At 33.8% G+C, this 18,650-nt stretch overlaps 1 protein-coding gene across 3 annotated transcripts; it reads right to left on the bottom strand.

Moving 5' to 3' along the window:
- Positions 1-1,448: 1,448 nt before the first annotated feature.
- Positions 1,449-11,700, bottom strand: LOC128162173 (ataxin-2 homolog). Of its 3 annotated transcripts, none has more exons than XM_052825368.1 (7): positions 11,443-11,699; positions 8,514-8,726; positions 7,059-7,965; positions 6,230-6,682; positions 5,494-5,658; positions 5,056-5,127; positions 1,449-1,772 (listed from the first exon to the last, which is right to left on the bottom strand). In XM_052825368.1, the coding sequence occupies exons 1-7, from the start codon at positions 11,518-11,520 to the stop codon at positions 1,585-1,587; spliced, it is 2,076 nt and encodes a 691-aa protein (XP_052681328.1). In that variant the 5' UTR covers positions 11,521-11,699; the 3' UTR covers positions 1,449-1,584. The 3 variants fall into 3 exon arrangements, with proteins under 3 accessions (XP_052681328.1, XP_052681336.1, XP_052681323.1); XM_052825376.1 differs by lacking the exon at positions 1,449-1,772 and adding an exon at positions 2,459-3,260 and having other exon boundaries at positions 11,443-11,672; XM_052825363.1 differs by lacking the exon at positions 1,449-1,772 and adding an exon at positions 4,391-4,657 and having other exon boundaries at positions 11,443-11,700.
- Positions 11,701-18,650: the final 6,950 nt, after the last annotated feature.

The following is an 18,650-nucleotide window of genomic DNA, read 5'->3' as shown; positions in this document are numbered from 1 at the left end:
ATACCGGTATAACCAAGTTGTCTTTAAACATTTCACAGTAGAACTGATAATTCCACTGCTGCACGGGTTGATATTTATTGCTGTACAGGTCAACACAGTATACACTGACTCACACACTGATACATTTGTGACAACAGCGAAAGAACAGCGTCCTTAAGGAACACAATTGCTTTTCTGTTTCCTCCTTTAAGGCAAAAATTAACTTCCTGGTTAATATAATGCTATAAGCTTAGATTTTTAAGAGCCTATCAAGGGGTGGTGGTGACAATTTTACAGTTGTTTGATGAATTTTGATTTGAATATATATGATATGATATATGATGTGGATAAAATTTAACTAGAATATATTATATATACTAGTAGTATATAAAAGTGAGATTTACTGTGCCATGATGTCGATTGTTATTAATAAATTTTTTTTGGTAAATTAGTGCATGGACTTTCCCCAAAGTTTCTTCAATGTTATGACTGGTTTCTGCCATAATTGACGTTGTACTCTGAATAGACTCCTATACCCTCATCACCTTAGGTATGGATTAATATAGATAGTTTCCTAAAGACATATAGTTACTTTCCTTTGGTTTTCATATAAGCAACATCTTAAGGTTTAAGATTTAGATGTCGGGTTTTACGTCCCAAATTTAAGATATAGTTTAGTTTAAAAATACTAAGAAAATTTGCATGCAACGTACAATGTGTAGAAGTGTAGAAAACATATAACATTCTTTTTGCGGTCTAAACACATCATTATTCAAAACGAATTGCGGGAAGGATATCGAGCAAAATTTCTCGTACTATTTTTAATTAAGGAATGAATTCAATATTTATTTGTTTTATACGATATAAAATGGTTTTGGGCAGTTTACGCTTTAAGCGGTTTATAAAAAGCGCAAACCATTTTATATCGTATAAAAATAATAAATACTGAATTCATTGCTTATAATTTTATTTTTTTTACTCTTCGTTGTAGATAAAAACGGTCATTTGACCTTTAAAATGACGTTAAATAGTACAAAATTCAAACGTAACATCTCGCGCATTGATACGTTTTTGACGTTAGTCTTACTATCATAATGACGTAGGCAACATTCTTTATACGATATAAAATAATTTTTTAGCCAACCAGAATTAAATTATTGACCAATGTTCCATTGGTATTGTTAAACCAGATCTACGTACTTTTTGCAATTTTATTCTCTTCGAAACTTAGGGCTGCACACTGAAAATCCCCTATATCGTGCCAATTAAACATGAAAACAGTCCTTTTATTGTTTATTGATTTGAAAACGTCTAGTATCTGTCTGAATTCGAACTGTTATACGGATATTACAGAGTATTTCAATCGTTTACACCATTTTATTCCTTTGACCCAGTAAGTGTTATCGTTAGACAAAAAAAAAAAGATAGCCTTTCGTCACTGAAATGATGAAAAAGTAAAGAGGAGACTGAATGCATATATAACGTAATTTTTATATTATTTCGTCATCAACTGTCATATGGCACATGCGATCAAATTAAAAATGAGAACACCACAACAAACAGACAATGTTTTACAGTTAAACAGATTTCCAAGAGGCTAAGTAGCTATGGAGGAGACCCAGAACAATTAGAATCTCTGTAACAATCCCAGAATGCCTTTCTTTCAGCATCAGCAATCTCGTGTCCAACACACTTCCGGGGAGGAACTGGCATTTCGACTTCTACTTCCTTTCCGCTTTTGGATTTACTTCTCGGATACACTGGAATGTATTTCCGATAACATACAAGTTCCTCTGCAAAACCAAAACCCTAGTTAATGCATATAGTTAAATATATTTTTATGAAACGCTTTTAATACGCGGGAGCAGACCGAATATACACTGTTTTTCACCGGAAATAAAACAACACAGAAACATAAAATAGGTTGACTATGTGCGAATACTTTGGAGGGACAGTTTTACAGCACTATATACATAGTAATATTTTAATCAAATAATTATTCAAACTTTAATTAATAAAATTTGATAATACTATGCATACATGTCTCTGGTGCATTAGATTTATACAAAATGTCATTTCAAGATAAATGTCACAAATATCACGGAATTATTTTGTCACTGAGCATAATTATGGTCATCATCGTTTGAGAAATATTACCACGAATGGAATCGTGTTTATTACCTGTGTTTTGTATCTAAAATAGCCCTGTTGTAAACGCCTTGTGCTAAAAATAACTCTTATTAAAGAACGTGATCAACATTTCGTTCATCTATCATTTAAATATTTATTTTTTGGTCCACAACTCAGTATACTTTTATATCTATATAGGCAAAAAAATGATCGTATCTTATTTTGGTTTTAAAGTTTTTACCTTGCCTGTGTTTTTTTCTGGGCAAACATATACCTACCATCAATTAAATTTATGCGCAAAAAACGTGATGTTTCACAAGCATTCATTAAAACTCTGAAGACACCGAAGAAAAGTTGTCCAATTTAATTAGAATTTCTATTCGAGTGAAGACAAATAAATTCACACATCAGGATGTAAAAACGGTTTATTTATCATCCAAACCGCATCTATGACAATGTTTATGTGACATAAGAAAATGATAACTACTGTAGTTGTATAAATAGTTCTTCACGTTCATAAATAGGACAACAACAAAATCTTTATATGAAAACTACAATAATTTCTGTAAATCCCCCCACCTTAGGTAGAAACATTTGAACACGTTTCCAGTCATGCCTCAAATATTTACAAAGTAAAAGAAGTTGGGCGACTGTCAGCAGATTTAAATGGTACGATTGATAAATTAACACAATTCTCTCTTTGGGGGATGATCTCTGTAAGTGTTCATAAACACATAATCCACAGTAGCAATCACAACGAAGAAGTCAGGTCATATCACTTAAACCCGGTGAACCAATTACGAGCAACGTGTTCAGTGTTTGCCACATTAAATTGTCACCGCCATCGCAAATTTGGCCATTTTTTTTCTTAAATTACAAAATAAGGCATATACTACTAAGAGAAAATAGATAAGACTCCTTTGGCTCAGAATAGCACGAGCCACTTTGCACGAGAAAGGTTGTCTCCTAGACATTGGGGAATCCGGAGCAGAAGTGGTCCTTGTAACACTCCCAGAATACAGTTTGTTTAATTTTAACGATATTGCTATCCTTGCATTCGCGTGGAGGCTTGGTGAACATTTTCTTGCCTCCTGGGACGTACTGTGGAGTTCCTGGATAGATCGGGTTGTAATCCTGGTCACACGTGTACCCTAAGGAAAGGAAATGCACGTATAAGTCAACTGTCTATATTAGGAGATATGTAAACAAAGGGGTTTGCTATAAAGACCGTTCTAGCATTACAATACGTTAGTAAAGTTTCATTCACAGATACAGCACAATAATATTAACAAGATGATTACATTCAACATAACGACACATGAAAGCAGTTTAGTTTGTTACGTGATTCTGTGGGTAGTAAGTACTGCAACGCAACAGTATCATTCAAAGTTCCTTAGATTAAAAATATTTTACGTAAAATTTTTGTTTATTTTTTACAGCATGGTCTTTGTACTTGTACTGCTTTTAGTGTAAAAATATTGGTAAAAATAAATTATTTATTAGTGTACTCATTACTCATTAAACAGTTTTTGTTGTGAGTGAACATCTATTTGGTAATTTTAGGCACCAAGTGGATATAACAAAATCATTAACATGTAAAATTGTTTGCATGGGTCAACTAAACACCATTTTTGGCAAATTAGCAGCATGCTTTGATACACAACATAACATTATAAATTCATTCGAATGATGTATGCATTTTTCTAATCAGTAAAAACATGGAAGAGAAAACGTACCTTGCCTACTTGTCAAAATGTTTTGCAAAAAACCAAAAAAGATTAAATTGTAATATTAAGCATTTAAAATTTTGAAATGCCTATTCGTGAGCAACAGTGAAATAATTAATAAAGCGTGTTTTACACTTTGCAAGACTAGCTAATTTTCCAAAAATGGACTTCTTACCTGTGCTGATGAATTTCACAGAGGCAGTGCATCATTAGTGGTTAAAGGAAGCCGAAACAGCGAGGCGATATAAACTGTGACTATTTCATTCCCACACCCACAAAATGAATGTAGTAAAAGCTTCATCGACGTTTATTAAACAAGTGTTAATAAAATTTATATCACAATTCACAATTTGACTAACTACACAAAGCACAAATCGTATGTTGAACAATGAACATATATTACAATTTTTAAAAATAAAAGCATGGAGAAGTCGCACGTTATGTTAGTTTTGGTATTAAACAACAAAATTTACGTACGAGTGTTTGAGCAATTAGTGATATGTGCATAATTTACAGATATAATAAGAACCATCACTGAGAATTTCTAATGCTACTGTAAAAGTTATCACGAAAATAATCTCATTAATATCAATCTAGAGACAGATATGTAATGTCCAAAGTATTAAATCAGACTTGAGCGGAACAATGAATGTCAAAATAGCACCGCCAAAAAGCATTTCTCTCTGCTTCCACGATTTCATTAAGAACACACTCCGCCGGAGGAGGCGGGATTTTGACGTCATAGATATTTACGGATTTGTTTTGGGCCAATGTCTCGGCAAGTTTATAATCAGGTAGGTACCTTTTGTAACACGTATTTCCTATGAAAATAAATGTGCACAAGCTTTGACCATACCAGTAATTATTGCAAAGCAGCTAAACTAAACATGAAAGACTATTTTTGTTGTTTGCACTGAGGTGTAGTTATCTGTTTTCAAGATCATACATACAATTTACATAAAAAGCTGTTGAAGAATCCCAATTCTAGTCAATCGTTTTTGATATTGGGTTAAACAGCAAGACCAGAAAACAAATCAAGACATGATATATGGAAATTGAAAATTATGACTGAATTCTAAAAAACATGGTTGAATCACAAACGAAGCTTGTCATCAATGGTTGCAAATTCAAAATGAGGAATGATGTTCTTTAAATTAAAAGTGAATGAAACAGTGTCAATAGACAATGAGACCTGAATTAAGAAAGAGTTTAAACTTACCTGTAGAGCAAGGGCACAGGTCATCACATCTATCACCGCGACCTGGGGTACGGATCCAACATTTGCCGGTTACTGAATTCAAGAGTAAAATCAAACAGTGAATCGATCGGCATAGACATAGACTATTTGTCAATAAATATTCACAATGGAGGTTTTCTTTGGAAAATTTTTTTAAGCATGTTGAATGTGTGGGGCTTAGTTAATATGTTTGCATGTGTCCAGAAAATCGTAAATTAACCAAACAAAAAATTAAAATATACACTATGCTAAACTTACTAAAATACATGATATGACTGATCCGGTAGTGATTTTAAAGGCTGGCCACAACAAAATGCAAAAACCAACTTACGAAGCCTAGGTATCTCTGTAAATCGTATGAATAATGAATTTCCAAATAAGTTTATCGTTGATGTTTAACTTTTAAAAGGTTGCACATACCTTGGTATTCCTTAGGGCCACCTGGTCCGTAAGTGGACATATCCAGAAGCTGTCCGTCGGGTCCGTAACAACAACCGACCTCGCACTCCTGGGTGGTATAGCAGTTAAGACCCTCTCCTGCAACAGTGGAGGAAACTGGAGGTGCTGGGGTCGTCACAACTGGAGCTGGTGAAAGATGACAGGTCAAAGGTTAAGCCATAGTCAAAATATTGTTTATACAACTATAAATTTCCGTTGGTAATACATAATTTTAGAAAACAATCTGAAAAAGTTTTCTTTTAACTTTGTTTAAAATAATATGATCAACAAAGAAATGTTTCGATATCTGACAATTACTCGTAATATAGTTATATAAAACATTAAAGGTGCAGTTAGAAAGACACTGAAAGTGAAATATATGACAATAACATATTAATGCAAACAAATACACCAAATACATATTTTATTTCCATAGCAAACGTTCTTTACATGTATGGAACACTTTGATCTGCACATAGCCGTTTTAAATTCAATAATATTATTGAAAGCTGGAACATTGGTAAATTGCTGTGTTAATCAGCTTGTGCAATTAAATAGTGTTAACAACAGAGCTACTGAACATTTGCAGGTAGATATTACTTCACAGCGACGAACAGGACATGGATAGGAGAGTACTGATTATATCGTGCACATTTTGAAAAGCAGGTGTGTTTGGTTTTTTAGGTGTCGCAAACGACAGCTTTACACAAAGTATAACCTGGGGTCGGTGGCACGTAGGCAGGGGTTGTTGGCTGATACACGATAGCGGGTGTCGTCCAGGAAGCTTGCGGTGGGGCAGGGGTAATTGGCTCAGGTCTGCCAGCAAAGATGGGCTTAGGTGGGGCCACAGGCACACTGGGTTGGGGTACCTGGGGAGAGTGAGGGACGGCACCGGGTCTGCCCGCAAATGGATTGGAGTGCACTTGCACTTGTGGTTGTTGTACTTGTACACCAGGATAAGGTGGGGACTGCTGTTGTTGCCGTTGCTGATTGGGTTGAAAACCAGTTTGTTGCGGGGGCTGGTAGGCTTGGTTTTGTTGGGGGTTTTGGTTCTGAATCAGGTCTGCAAACATAGCACCTGACGGAGTTGTTGTTCCAATTTGCAACTTTTCAGGGAGACCACCTTGGACTTGGTTATTGAGTGGTGGTGATGGTTGTTGTGGATATGGTCCTAATGTGTCAAGCAAGGTATTGTTTGTTTTATGATTTAGCAATAAAATATCGTTATTTCATGGAAACTTTATTATGTTAACTTTTACGTTAAAAAGAAAAAATCTAAAATGTCTTATTCTTTCCAAAACTGATACTCCTCCTTTCGTTTTGTGATTTATAGCCACAAAACCATCGTTGAATACCAAATTGAAAGGTTTAATCTTTTGTAAACATACATAATTCAAATCGTGCCAAAACGAGTCTATATAAAGGGTTTGAAATTAACAGTTCATAAAGTTGAGGTTCACAGTCTTAAACATAAACTTTTGATTTAAAAAATACCCTATATTCAGGTTCTTGGTGTTTGGTTTCAATTGTAAATCTATCTATAATACCTTGTTGCTGTTGTGTTTGCGGCCACTGGTTTGGCGCTGGTTGTTCCACAGGAGGTTGCCATTGAGAGTGTTGCGTTGGATTGGGCTGTTGGTTTTGGTGATGATTCCATTGGTGTGTCTGCTGTTGTGGCGGTTGTTGTTGCTGTGGTGGTTGTGGTTGCTGTGGTGGTTGAGGCTGCCATTGTTGTTGTTGCTGAACCTGTGGTTCTTGAGGCTGAGATTGAACCCAACTCTGTTGTGAAGGTCTCCGAACCTGTGTGTTAACTTGAGGTTCAGCGTTTTGTTGTGTTGGAGGATACCACTGATTTTGTGGCTGTTCTTGTTGTGTACCTGGAGGTTGGAACTGTGGTGGGTACTGTGGTTCTGGGTTTTGACTTGGCCCTTGATTCCAACTTTGCTGTACGGGTTGTGGTTGGAAATTCTGTGTTTGCTGATTATTTTGAGGCCATTGCGGTTGAGTTTGTTCTGGCCTGGTTTGTACGACTTGTGGAGATATCTGATTACCCTGAGATTGTTGCCACGGTTGTTGCTGTGGTTCTGGTTGCTGTGGTTCGGGTTGTTGCCAAGATTGTGGACCATTTCCTTGTTGGTTTCCAGCCGGAAAGGTCTGAGACTGTTGAAGCTGTGGCTCCGGTTGTTGCCATTGCTGTTGACTATTTCCTTGTGGCTCTTGCTGTTGCCAAGACTGTTGTTGACGTGTTTGAGTATTTTGTGGCTCAGGTTGTAGAGGTTGCTGTTGAGGAATTTGATTTTGTTGTGGTGGCTGCCATCCTTGGTTTGGTTGCTGACCTGTGCTTACTTGCGGTGGATATTGAACACTTGGTTGTTGTGGGTTTTGATATTGCTGTTGTTGCCATTGATCTTGTTTGGGCTGTGGGTCTGCTCCAAATCCAAAACTGCCTTGATTCTGCCATAGCAAAAAAAAACCATAAGTGTAATCAAAATGGTCATCATTTTCAAAACAAAATATTAATAAAGCAATTAAAGCACCACCAAGCCTAGATCTTCTCTCAATGTAAAATACTTACAAATTTGGTTCTACCTTGAACAACGTTAATTGTTTATGCAATGAGCGAAGAGATTGTTCATTTGTGTCTTTTATTAATTGGAATATTAATTTGAATTAAATACATGTAGTAAAAATGAAAACAATTGTACTTTACAATATGAAATATCAGAACTTTCAAGAAATTAATTCTACCGATATAATGAAATTAAATAAGGTTTAAATTATTAAAGAGCACGAGAAATCTACAAAGTTAAATAATGTGGAAACTTGAGGATGTCTTCAAATCTTCAAGTTGACCACAAAGTTTGTTAGCTTTGCTTTGCAACCCAAGCACATGAATACACATAGTAAGTGTTACTGCATCCCCTTTGCAACAAGTTACAAACCAATCAATTGTTAATCCCATACACACACACACAAGCGACATTTAGGAACAAAGAGCTTACATTTTGCTGTGTATTTTGATTTGGCTGCTGTTGAACGGTCTGTGGGAAGCTCACCGTTGGTTTTTGTACTGTCTTTGGCAGCTGTACCGTTTGCACTTGTCCTCTGTTTGGGATTGTGCCGCCTGTGCCTGTTGGTCGTTTCCAACTCACACCGGTATTGGCATTTGTCCGGAACGAAAAGGTTTTCCTTGTTCCGCCAGTTTTAAACGTTTGCTGAAAGACATGAATAAGTATTTTGAGTGACTACGTCCTTCTGCTTCATATTAGGTAGGTAATGCTTGAGAGAATATCTGTACCGATTTATTGAGGACATGTCAAAGGGAATGACCCTAAAAAGCGTATACATGTATTTGGTTAATATTTATCTCCTGTTAAGTCTGCGTATTCCTTCCTGAATTTAGAAACTATTAAGAAAATCCTTTTAAAATAAATCAAATATTTATTTGAGTATACAGTATAAGACATAATCAAACCCGTTTTTTCCACAGAATAAGGTTGTTTATTTTTATTAAAACTGGCTTAATTGATAACAGTAAATTAAATGAAAGAGGAAAATTTTTTCAAAACTATCTTAAAAGGAAAAAAAAATATAGAAAATATAGAAATACATTCAAAATTCAAAGCTTAAACATCCAGAATCTTTTCCCTTATAAAACGTTATAGCTAACAAATCAAATCCAAAATGTCAGTGTAGATCTAATATGTAATAAAACATGAACACCCCTTAAAAATGAATTAGATAAATAAAAAATTACAGATTTATTTCTATAGCTGGATCTCCGAGAAAAAAGTTTGTTAATGAGTAAAAATAGATAACCTTCGTGCAATGCGCGCACGAAGATGTCACAGCGAATTCATATACAGTTTTCTTACTGTCTACAGTGAAGCTTTCATTTTGATTAATATGCCATTTAACAATTTACATACGTTTTGCAAAAGAAAGGTGTGTCTAAATTTCCAAGCACATGAGTTCAAGATAATTCTGATTTTTTTTCTTTTTAAATTTACACACTAACTTTCATTATTAGACTTGATTTGAATTGCAGATTTGTGTCTGAGACAAAGGCTATAGGTACCGTTGTTCTGTTATAAAGACCTATTGAAAACTTAGAATATATGTAATAAAAGTTATGGTTAAAGAAACCACTACGTAAAAAAAAACCCTTGTCTTGTAAAACCAGAAATCAACTAAATCGTATGTATAGTATCCAAGCATAAACCACAAGCATATAGCTGATCGCAATAGCAATTTTCCCCAAAGAGACAATATATATTTAATCTGACAGTTAATATCTATTTTGATAGATATTATGTCGAAAGAAAATTTAAGCTAATTGAATCGATGTCAAATCTGATGGCTTTACCGTGTGTGACTTGTCAGATTATGGTAAATACCATCATGACTGAATTGTTAAATTAATTTTTGCGCATCATCTGTGGGCAGTGTATTCCCCTTCATTTACATAGCCAAATATTCTTCTTTCTCAAACTTTCTAATAGGTCTATTTACCTTACATGTTAAACCGGATAAAACTACCAGAATTGAGCCCTCTCCTTCAAAAAATAAAATTAAAAACAAAACAAAACAACTCACCAAAATTGCAATGTGTGGGTTTTTTTTATCGTTTCTCCCTAGCTCGTTTTCCATTATGAGTTGAATCTCATAAAAACTTTAATACTATTCTACTTTTTAAGCATTTTTTATTTTGTTTAAATATTAAAAAATTGTTCATTCTTAATTGCATAAGAAAATATTTCCAGAAACCAATTTATTAAAGAAGATAAATAAATTTTCATTTATTTTTGTTTTCAATAAATCACGCAAGATATAAAGAGAGAAATGATTTAAGAAGATTTATCAGTATTTTTTCAAACATCATTATTCATCATTATCATAAGTTGTAACTAACCTGTAATACAGAGTTACTGTAGCTAATACTTTGATTAATTATCAATCAAACAAAGAGTTTCTGGTGCTACATTCCGAAAGTTACTGTTTAAAACTGAACGTCACAAACCATGACAGATTTAATTAATTTGACTTTGACGATATATGAGATATACGTAAAAGATATACGTACATGTAATACATTAATATAACGGCTCTTTTGCCAAGACAAAAATCGTGTTCTTTCACCCACTGCAATTTCTCATTATTACTTTTTGCTTAATTATGGAAATTTATTAATCAGGATACACCTTCAAAACCGCGGAGTGCTGATCTAAAAGTCACCTGCCGGTGCAAAAGAATTCCATTAATATTCAGTTCAATACGAAAAGTTAATGATATTTATTGTTCGTGTGAAAGGCCAACTTAATGAAGGAGCCACTACTTAGATTACAATAATAGCATCGTTATCTGTGGGGCGCTTGTAAGACATGGCGACCCTGCGGTACGAATTTCGTGTATTTCCGTGTATGACAAGAAAAAACAGCGTTAATGCCCATTTACATGTTCACGCTTTTGTCATGAATGAGCTATTTGTTTTTTTAAATTTACGTTTTTATCAATTAATAATACTCTACGAAATATCCATTGTACTTGAAATTTTGAAACAAAAAATTGTTTTTTTCACTTACATATTTTCTTGATCAATTTTCAAATCAATATTGATACTTTGTATTCTTAATATTAAAAAATCTAAGTAGGACGAAATTGAAATAACTAGGATAAACATATAAGTAATGTTTATATCTTTTACTCACTTTATTTCTCGGTAATTGTGAAAAAGATATATAACCGCAAAAAATGAGACTTTCGAAAAAATAATCTAAAAACAATTCCCTTAAATATTCGAAAGTTTTACATCTTTTACAAACTTTCCGAATAAAGTAAATTTTATCAACAAAACTCTTAAAAAATTTCCTTTTTTATTCGTAATAACCCATATCCATAAAAAATAAAAATAAAATAAATAGAAATATTTACCCCATTCACGGCAAAAATGCAATTGTCTATCAAAAGACATAGAGCCAACGAAAGTTTTAAAATCCTCAGACGCTTCATGTTGTGTTGTACGCCCGTCTCCGTGGTGTGTCCTGCCTATAATAACCGTACACTGCCTCACTGTTACCTGTATATTATTAAATGTGAGTGGAACTCTAACAAGACTAAATTGTTAATTTCTATGGTCACGTGACATCGCCTTACGACGGGACCAAATGTATTCGAATATTATCATATAAATGGACTTATGTTTTGGAAGTAAGTAATTATACATGCAAACGATCGTCATCATTAGTGTATTCAAATACTTTTGTACTTTCATTGAGTTGTTTGTTCTATTTTTTTGTTCATAAAAAATGTAAATTTATTTAACTGGCAAGAGATGGACCAAAGTTTCCAAACATTTGTATTTTTTTTTTCAGTAGTTTATTTTCATTCGTACACATAACAATAAAGTGAAATAAAATGATTTTGAAAATTTATAAATTTATTCCCTTTCTTTCTGTATTCCTATACTGATTTAAGCACATCGTATATATTTTTTATATTTGTTAATATTAACTAGAGAATTGACCAATATGTGAAAATTGCATTCTTAAACTAATTAAATCAACACTATCGAAATTTCCTAGTTATCGTAAAAATATATCCCAGTGATTTATAATTAATCTGACTTTTAAGAATAATGGCATACAGTATGCCTCAGAGATAAAACATATTTGGATATTTGACAGGGTACAATCATTCACAAATGCAGAGCGGAACTGTTTTAATATAATAATTTATATAATTACCCTCGCGATAAAGTCCGTGACTTGTTCCTATCGTGCGTCATAAAAATTAACATACACATGTCAAGATTATTTAACGAGAAGTGTTATGCTAGCTGAGCTTAAGTGTTTTTGATAGACTTGTCATATTACATAAATTATTATTTATAATTACGTAGAGAAAAACTAGAAAACATATCTAGTAAATAAATACGCTTTGATCTATTTGTTCATTAACTAAAACACAGTTCGAGCATGAACTTTTAACTGTGGTTATGTTCGTGATTTTATAATTTGCAAGAGAGCTTGCCCTTAAACCACATCGCTTACCTGGGCGATAATGTGTAACCAAGACCCATGCATATTTCTAACTAGATGTAATTAATTATTTGCAAACTATTTATATTGTCTAACAATAGTGTCTAGCAATAGCTTAATTAATTATTAGCATTATGGATTCCAAAACTGAATTATTTTCATGCTTCTTAATACTTACCTTTATCCCGAACAAATGCAATAAAAAAGGGATGTTATTCTCTAGCTATAGATATTCTCATAATAACATGTTTGGTAAAGCTAATAACTGAGATACCATTTAAAAGCTCTATCCAAATAAATTCTTTTCAATACAGGGCTGTCAATTTAACTCGTAGAAACAAGTCGATTAATCGGAGGCTTAATCGAGAACTCGTTGATTTAATTGAACTGTACGTCTTTTTTAAATAAATTAATGTTACCGTCACATTCACCTTACATTTAACTCATAAAATATAGTTATGCATAATTGCATTACATGATTATAAGTTTGTAACATTTTCTTTTTTAAACAATTGACATTGACAGCAAAACTTTTACACCCCTGCGAATGTGTTCGGAATGTTTTCTTTATCGTTGCTAAGTATGTTATAAATCTAGAGGTGCTCGAATGAAAGTTCACGAGACTTCACCGAGATTTGTTCAGTTCATGTGAAATTTCGAGCGGAAGTATAAGTGTTTGGATAATATTCTCAAAATACGTAAGTACTGGTCGTTTTTCATATTATATTCTACTTTGATTATGTTAAAACATCAACATCTTTTAAGATGTATGTCTTATTTCACCATCTAGCGGTTTTTAAAAAATTAAACGATGATATTCAGAACAGAGTTATCGTTCGTGTTCAACCACGTGTAGAGTAGTTGATTTTATTAAAGCAACCCAATGTTTATATTAATAAACATTGGGTTGCTTTAATAAAATCATAGCCATATTTGATGCTTGTGGTGTGCAATACCATTCTGTTTCACTATTGATGTTATTACTAGGTCAGGCGCGGATCGAAAATTAATTCTTAGAGGGGATCTCTACTACGCATGTTAATTTTCGCAACAGCTGAACAAAACTTTTTTTTGTATTGTCACATTTATTTCTAGAACACATTTTATCCATCAATTAATGAAGATAAAGTTTAAAATCAATAAACATCTAGAATTTATATTCGACTACAAGTACCTAAATTCTCTAAAATAGACTATAAACACGAGGCACGATTTTACTGCGAAACTGAAAGGGTCAAATAAAACCACGTGGTCTAGAATTTAAATGACAATAACATTCGCAGGGGTGTTTTATATGAACTGTATCCATGTCAACTATGAGTTGATAAACACTACCTACCGTATCCAGTTAAATGGAGTACCATATATGTAATATTTTGCCAAAAAGTTCAAATGGTATTTTGTTCATAAATTATCAGAAATAAAAATCCTAGCAATATGCACACCTCTGATACATGTACAATTTATCTGCAAAAGAACAACTTCTTATCTTAAAAACTGTAATTGGAGTTATCCGTACAATGAGGGTGTACTATATGGCATATTTTGCCGAAAAATGAGTAATTTCAAAAGCTGGTATTTTTTTTTTTTTTTATAAATTATCAGAAATCAAAATCCTAGCAATATGCACACCTCTAATATATATATGTACAATTAATCTGCAGAAGAACAAGTTGCTATCTTGAAAACTGTAGGAGTACTTATCCGAAAACTGAGGCTACCCTTTTGGCAGCCAACCGCCTGCCTACCCGCTATTTTCACCATTTCAATAACCGGATTTTTCCGTTGGAAAACCCGGTTAAAAATAAATTGAAAAGAATTTTATCTTAATATTCCTTAGAAAATATCCTTAATCTTGTGACAATTTAAGAAACTTGGACACGATTTGACTTTCAGAACAGAGAATAATCAAATTAGAAATTATCTGAAGTCGAACAACATCTATTATGAAGAGATCTGCTATGACCTTTACATTGACTTGGATCAAAGTCACTGTATATCATTAACCAATAAACTCTGTTTATGTAAAGAATGAGCAAAATTTGTCTCCGTGAAGAGTATTATGATCCTAAAGAGGGTTTTTGTGTGATTCAATATGACATTGAGCCTTGACCTGAAATTTCATTCAAGATCACTGCAAACCCTTTGGCCATGGGCAGTCTTTGAGTGAAATATGAGTCAGATTGGACCAAGGGGAGAGAAGATAATAATGCTCCGAACAAGGATTTTTCATACAATTCTGCTATGACTTGTATGATCCGTACAATGAGGGTAATCTTTTACCATCTTTGCTAGTGGTAGAAATAAACCTGTCTACGCTTGCATCTTCAAAAATTTTAATGATTTTTAAAAGAAAAGACATAAGTGTAAATTGTTAAAAAATCCACTTTTGGACTCTCATAGATTACTACGCATGATAACATATTGACATACTACTCATGCGTCTTCGCACACAGATACACTTCCAAGTCCGTATAATGCATGCCGAAAAGGGATAATGCAAGACCGCGATTACAACGCGGACGACTTACAGGAAAAATAAGTGCGTATATATCGGCCTTAATCTCATGTATTAATACTCAAAAGATTATACAAATAAGGTAGAACATTCCATTTACAGAAGTATATTTTATAATAAGACATATTAATGATTATCATACAAAATTAGTGTTTTAATCTACTTTCAGTTCAATAACACTATACACGCATGGTTTTCAACCGATTATCAAAAGTTTAACTAGAGGTACTGTGAGCAAGCTCACAATTGATACGAAAAAATCATAACTCGTATTTTTTCTATTATAGAAAATATTGGATGAATCTATTTCACCGTCCATTTTTTATAAATAACAACTGCTCTATTTTTTGAAACTGTTAATGCTAATATGAGTACACAAATAATTTCTATTCTTTAAATTGCATTTTAGTTCAAGTTGTCTGTTAATGCACGAGGACATTTGCATCCTTATGTTAACAGACATGACTCGAATCAAACAAAATTCCACATGTCAAGCAGCCATTTAATATATAAACATTTTGGATTATTGGTATACTGAGCCCAATTTTTTTAAAACAATGACATTGAACTTCCTCAATTGACCTTAGGTCAAGGTCATGACACACCCTCAGGTTATAAGCAATCTTGATGTGAATTAAGAACTTCCAAGGTTTCTCCATAAGAAAGATATGGACCAGACACGAATTTAGCACTCTTTCTGCCAGTGACCTTGACCTTGCCCAAATGACGTTGGTCAAGGTCATGACACACCCTTAGGTCATAAGGAATCTTTGTGTGAAGTAAGAACTTCCAATGTTTTTCCATTAAAAAGATATGGACCGGACACGAATTTTGCACTTTTTCTGCCAGTGATCATGACCTTGCCCAAATGACCTTAGGTAAAGGTCACGACACACCCTAAGGTCATAAGGAATCTTTGTGTGAAGTAAAAACGTCCAATGTTTTTCCATTAAAAAGATATGGACCAGACACGAATTTTGCACTTTTTCTTCCAGTGACCTTGACCAAAAGACCTTGGTCAAGGTCATGACACACCCTTAGGTCATAAGGAATCTTTGTGTGAAGTAAGGACTTCCAATGATTTTCCATTAAAAAGATATGGACCGGACACGAATTTTGCACTTTTTCTGCCAGTGACCATGACCTTGCCCAAATGACCTTAGGTCAAGGTCATGACACTCTCTCAGGTCATTAGGAATCTTTGTGTGAAGTAAAAACTTCCAATGTTTTTCCTTAAGAAAGATATGGACCGGACACGAATTTTGCACTTTTTCTGCCAGTGACCTTGACCTTGCCCGAATGACCATGGGTCAAGGTCATAACACACCCTTAGGTCATAAGCAATCTTTGTGTGAAGTGAGAACTTCCAATGTTTCTCTGTAAGAAAGATATGGACCGGACACGAATTGAACAGACAGACGGACGGACAAGGTGATTCCTATATACCCCCCCCCCCCAAAACTTCGTTTGGGGGGGGGGGGTATAACAAAAGATAGGGATCACTTACGAGTTAAAGCCAGAACAAATAACTGCATTTCGTGCCTTTGTTGAGTCAATGTATGAGTCGCCGTTTTATATTTTTTGAGCTATTTTCTGATATAAAAAAGTGATAAGAGAATTTAAGACTTAGTTATATTTCACAAATGAATTTTATTGAAACCAGGAAATTTTAAATTCACATTAACAGTTATTTACATGTTCCTGTAAATATAAATTTGTAGACTGTAGACCAAAGGCCAGCATCGAGCACTATCAACAGAAACCAAACACTGTCTACTAGTTATGAAAGAATGGCAAGTTTTTTTTCACTAGAACCAGGAGTTTTTTCATTCACTTGTACCAGTTATTTACATGTTCCTAGTAGTAATTATTTCATTTGAAGTTTTACCACCATTTAAATAAAAATAAATATTAGAAATTATGTTTTTTGATAGCAAGAAATAGTTTGAATTTCTGATATCAAAATCATTTTGTGATATCAAAAATTCGATTCTTGATAACACAAATTCATTTATTGATATCAAAAAATGGATTTTGTGATATCAGAAGACATAGATATAGATTTTTTTCAGCCAAATGTTGCAAGAATGTTACATTTTGTTAATTTCCAGCAGATTAATAAATCACGGACTCCCAATTCTAAAGTAATCCATTTCTAAAAAAGTTTTTTAGTGTACAATGCTTATTCACCCCTGTGTTGTAAATACTTTACAGACTGCCTTAGTATAATTGGTCAGCACATATCATGCTACTAGCAATTGTTTTTCGATACCTTTGAGTCCAGGTTCAAATCCTTGAGGCAGTTTAAAGTGCAACAAATGTTTATACTGGGCGCGTTCGTTTCACTGTTCAGAACACTCCGAACAGGCAGAACAGGAAAAAAAATGAAAATGCACACTGTCCAGAACATGTTACTTCTGTACCCGCGAAATAGTTGGCGTAGAGAGAACAGTGACGTCATCAACATGGAGGATGCGTGGTTGCATTGCCGGTGTGGAATTTATTTTGCATCAGAGGAGAGATTCCAGAGGCACAAATGCTTCGTGAAAGATCGAGCTAATGAAGGTAACATTAATTTGAATATAATAAGCTATGTATATATAATTAATCAAGGAGCAAACGGTTAAAAAATGTATTGCTATACAACCAGGTGCAGTTCGTAATATTAAATCTGCCCCCCCCCCCCCCCCCCCCACGCACACAAATGCTTAAAGAGGACACAGTTATTCCGATATAGCTAATCCGGTTATCTACATGGTCTACATGATGAAAATGAAGCTAATTAATAAACTTTTATAAGTAAAATTAAAATAAATCCATAGCTTTGACATATTTTTTTTCTGTTATAAATTGTTTTTGTTTTTTTATTAGTTTTTGGCTGCGTTATAAAATTTACTTTAAAAATAATTTGTCAAGAATCATGCATGTGCATGTGCACAAGCAGAACGTGGAGGCCATCAAAGCCCTTTTGCCCAAGAGCAGTCTGCTGTTGGGGATCCACCCAAAGATGAAAAAGGTAATAACTCTTGGACACGAAACGCAACTTTGTTGCTTATTGACTGTTAAAAAATATACAAGAACCAAATCCTGAATGGCAAAAATATGAAAAAGGTTGTGTGGGAAAAAATTACATCCCAAATGAAAGAAAATGGCTATTCATTTAATTCTGAGCAAGTAGCTGGTAGATGGAAGTCGTTATTAAGAGCCTACAAAAATGTTAAAGATCATAACAAGAAATCTGGGAGTGGAACAAAATCGTACGAATATGAAAATGAGCTCAACGACATACTAAGCAACGATCCTATTATAAGTCCTACATTTACACTCTCATCTGATGCATCCATGGCCAGTTCTGCTGAAAAAAGAAAATTAAATGAAAGCGATGATAGTGATGACACATCAACAAGTGAACAGGCATCATGCAGTACATCTGCACCAAAGAACAAAACCAGGAAAAGGGGAACAGAAAGACAACGAAATGAGATGCAGGTTTTTAAAGAGTACATGAATGAACAAAAAGAAGAACGAATTAGGAGAGAGGAACTACAGCGAGAAAAAAATGAGCTTGATTCGAGAATTAATTG

The sequence above is a fragment of the Crassostrea angulata genome, chromosome 1, assembly GCF_025612915.1.
Source record: "Crassostrea angulata isolate pt1a10 chromosome 1, ASM2561291v2, whole genome shotgun sequence".
NCBI classification, from domain to species: domain Eukaryota; kingdom Metazoa; phylum Mollusca; class Bivalvia; order Ostreida; family Ostreidae; genus Magallana; species Magallana angulata.
The sequence above is the reverse complement of the archived record's forward strand: the minus strand, read 5'-3'. Positions and strand labels throughout refer to the sequence as shown.

Bases quoted from the DNA above. Each gene is read 5' to 3' on its own strand.
- LOC128162173 (XM_052825363.1), bottom strand. From the start codon at position 11,520: ATGAAGCGTCTGAGGATTTTAAAACTTTCGTTGGCTCTATGTCTTTTG. The intron at 7,966-8,513 runs GTAAGCTCTTTG...TTGCTATGGCAG, and splicing joins ATCAAAATACACAGCAAAAT to AATCAAGGCAGTTTTGGATT. The intron at 6,683-7,058 runs GTATTATAGATA...TTGACACATTAG, and splicing joins GCAAACACAACAGCAACAAG to GACCATATCCACAACAACCA.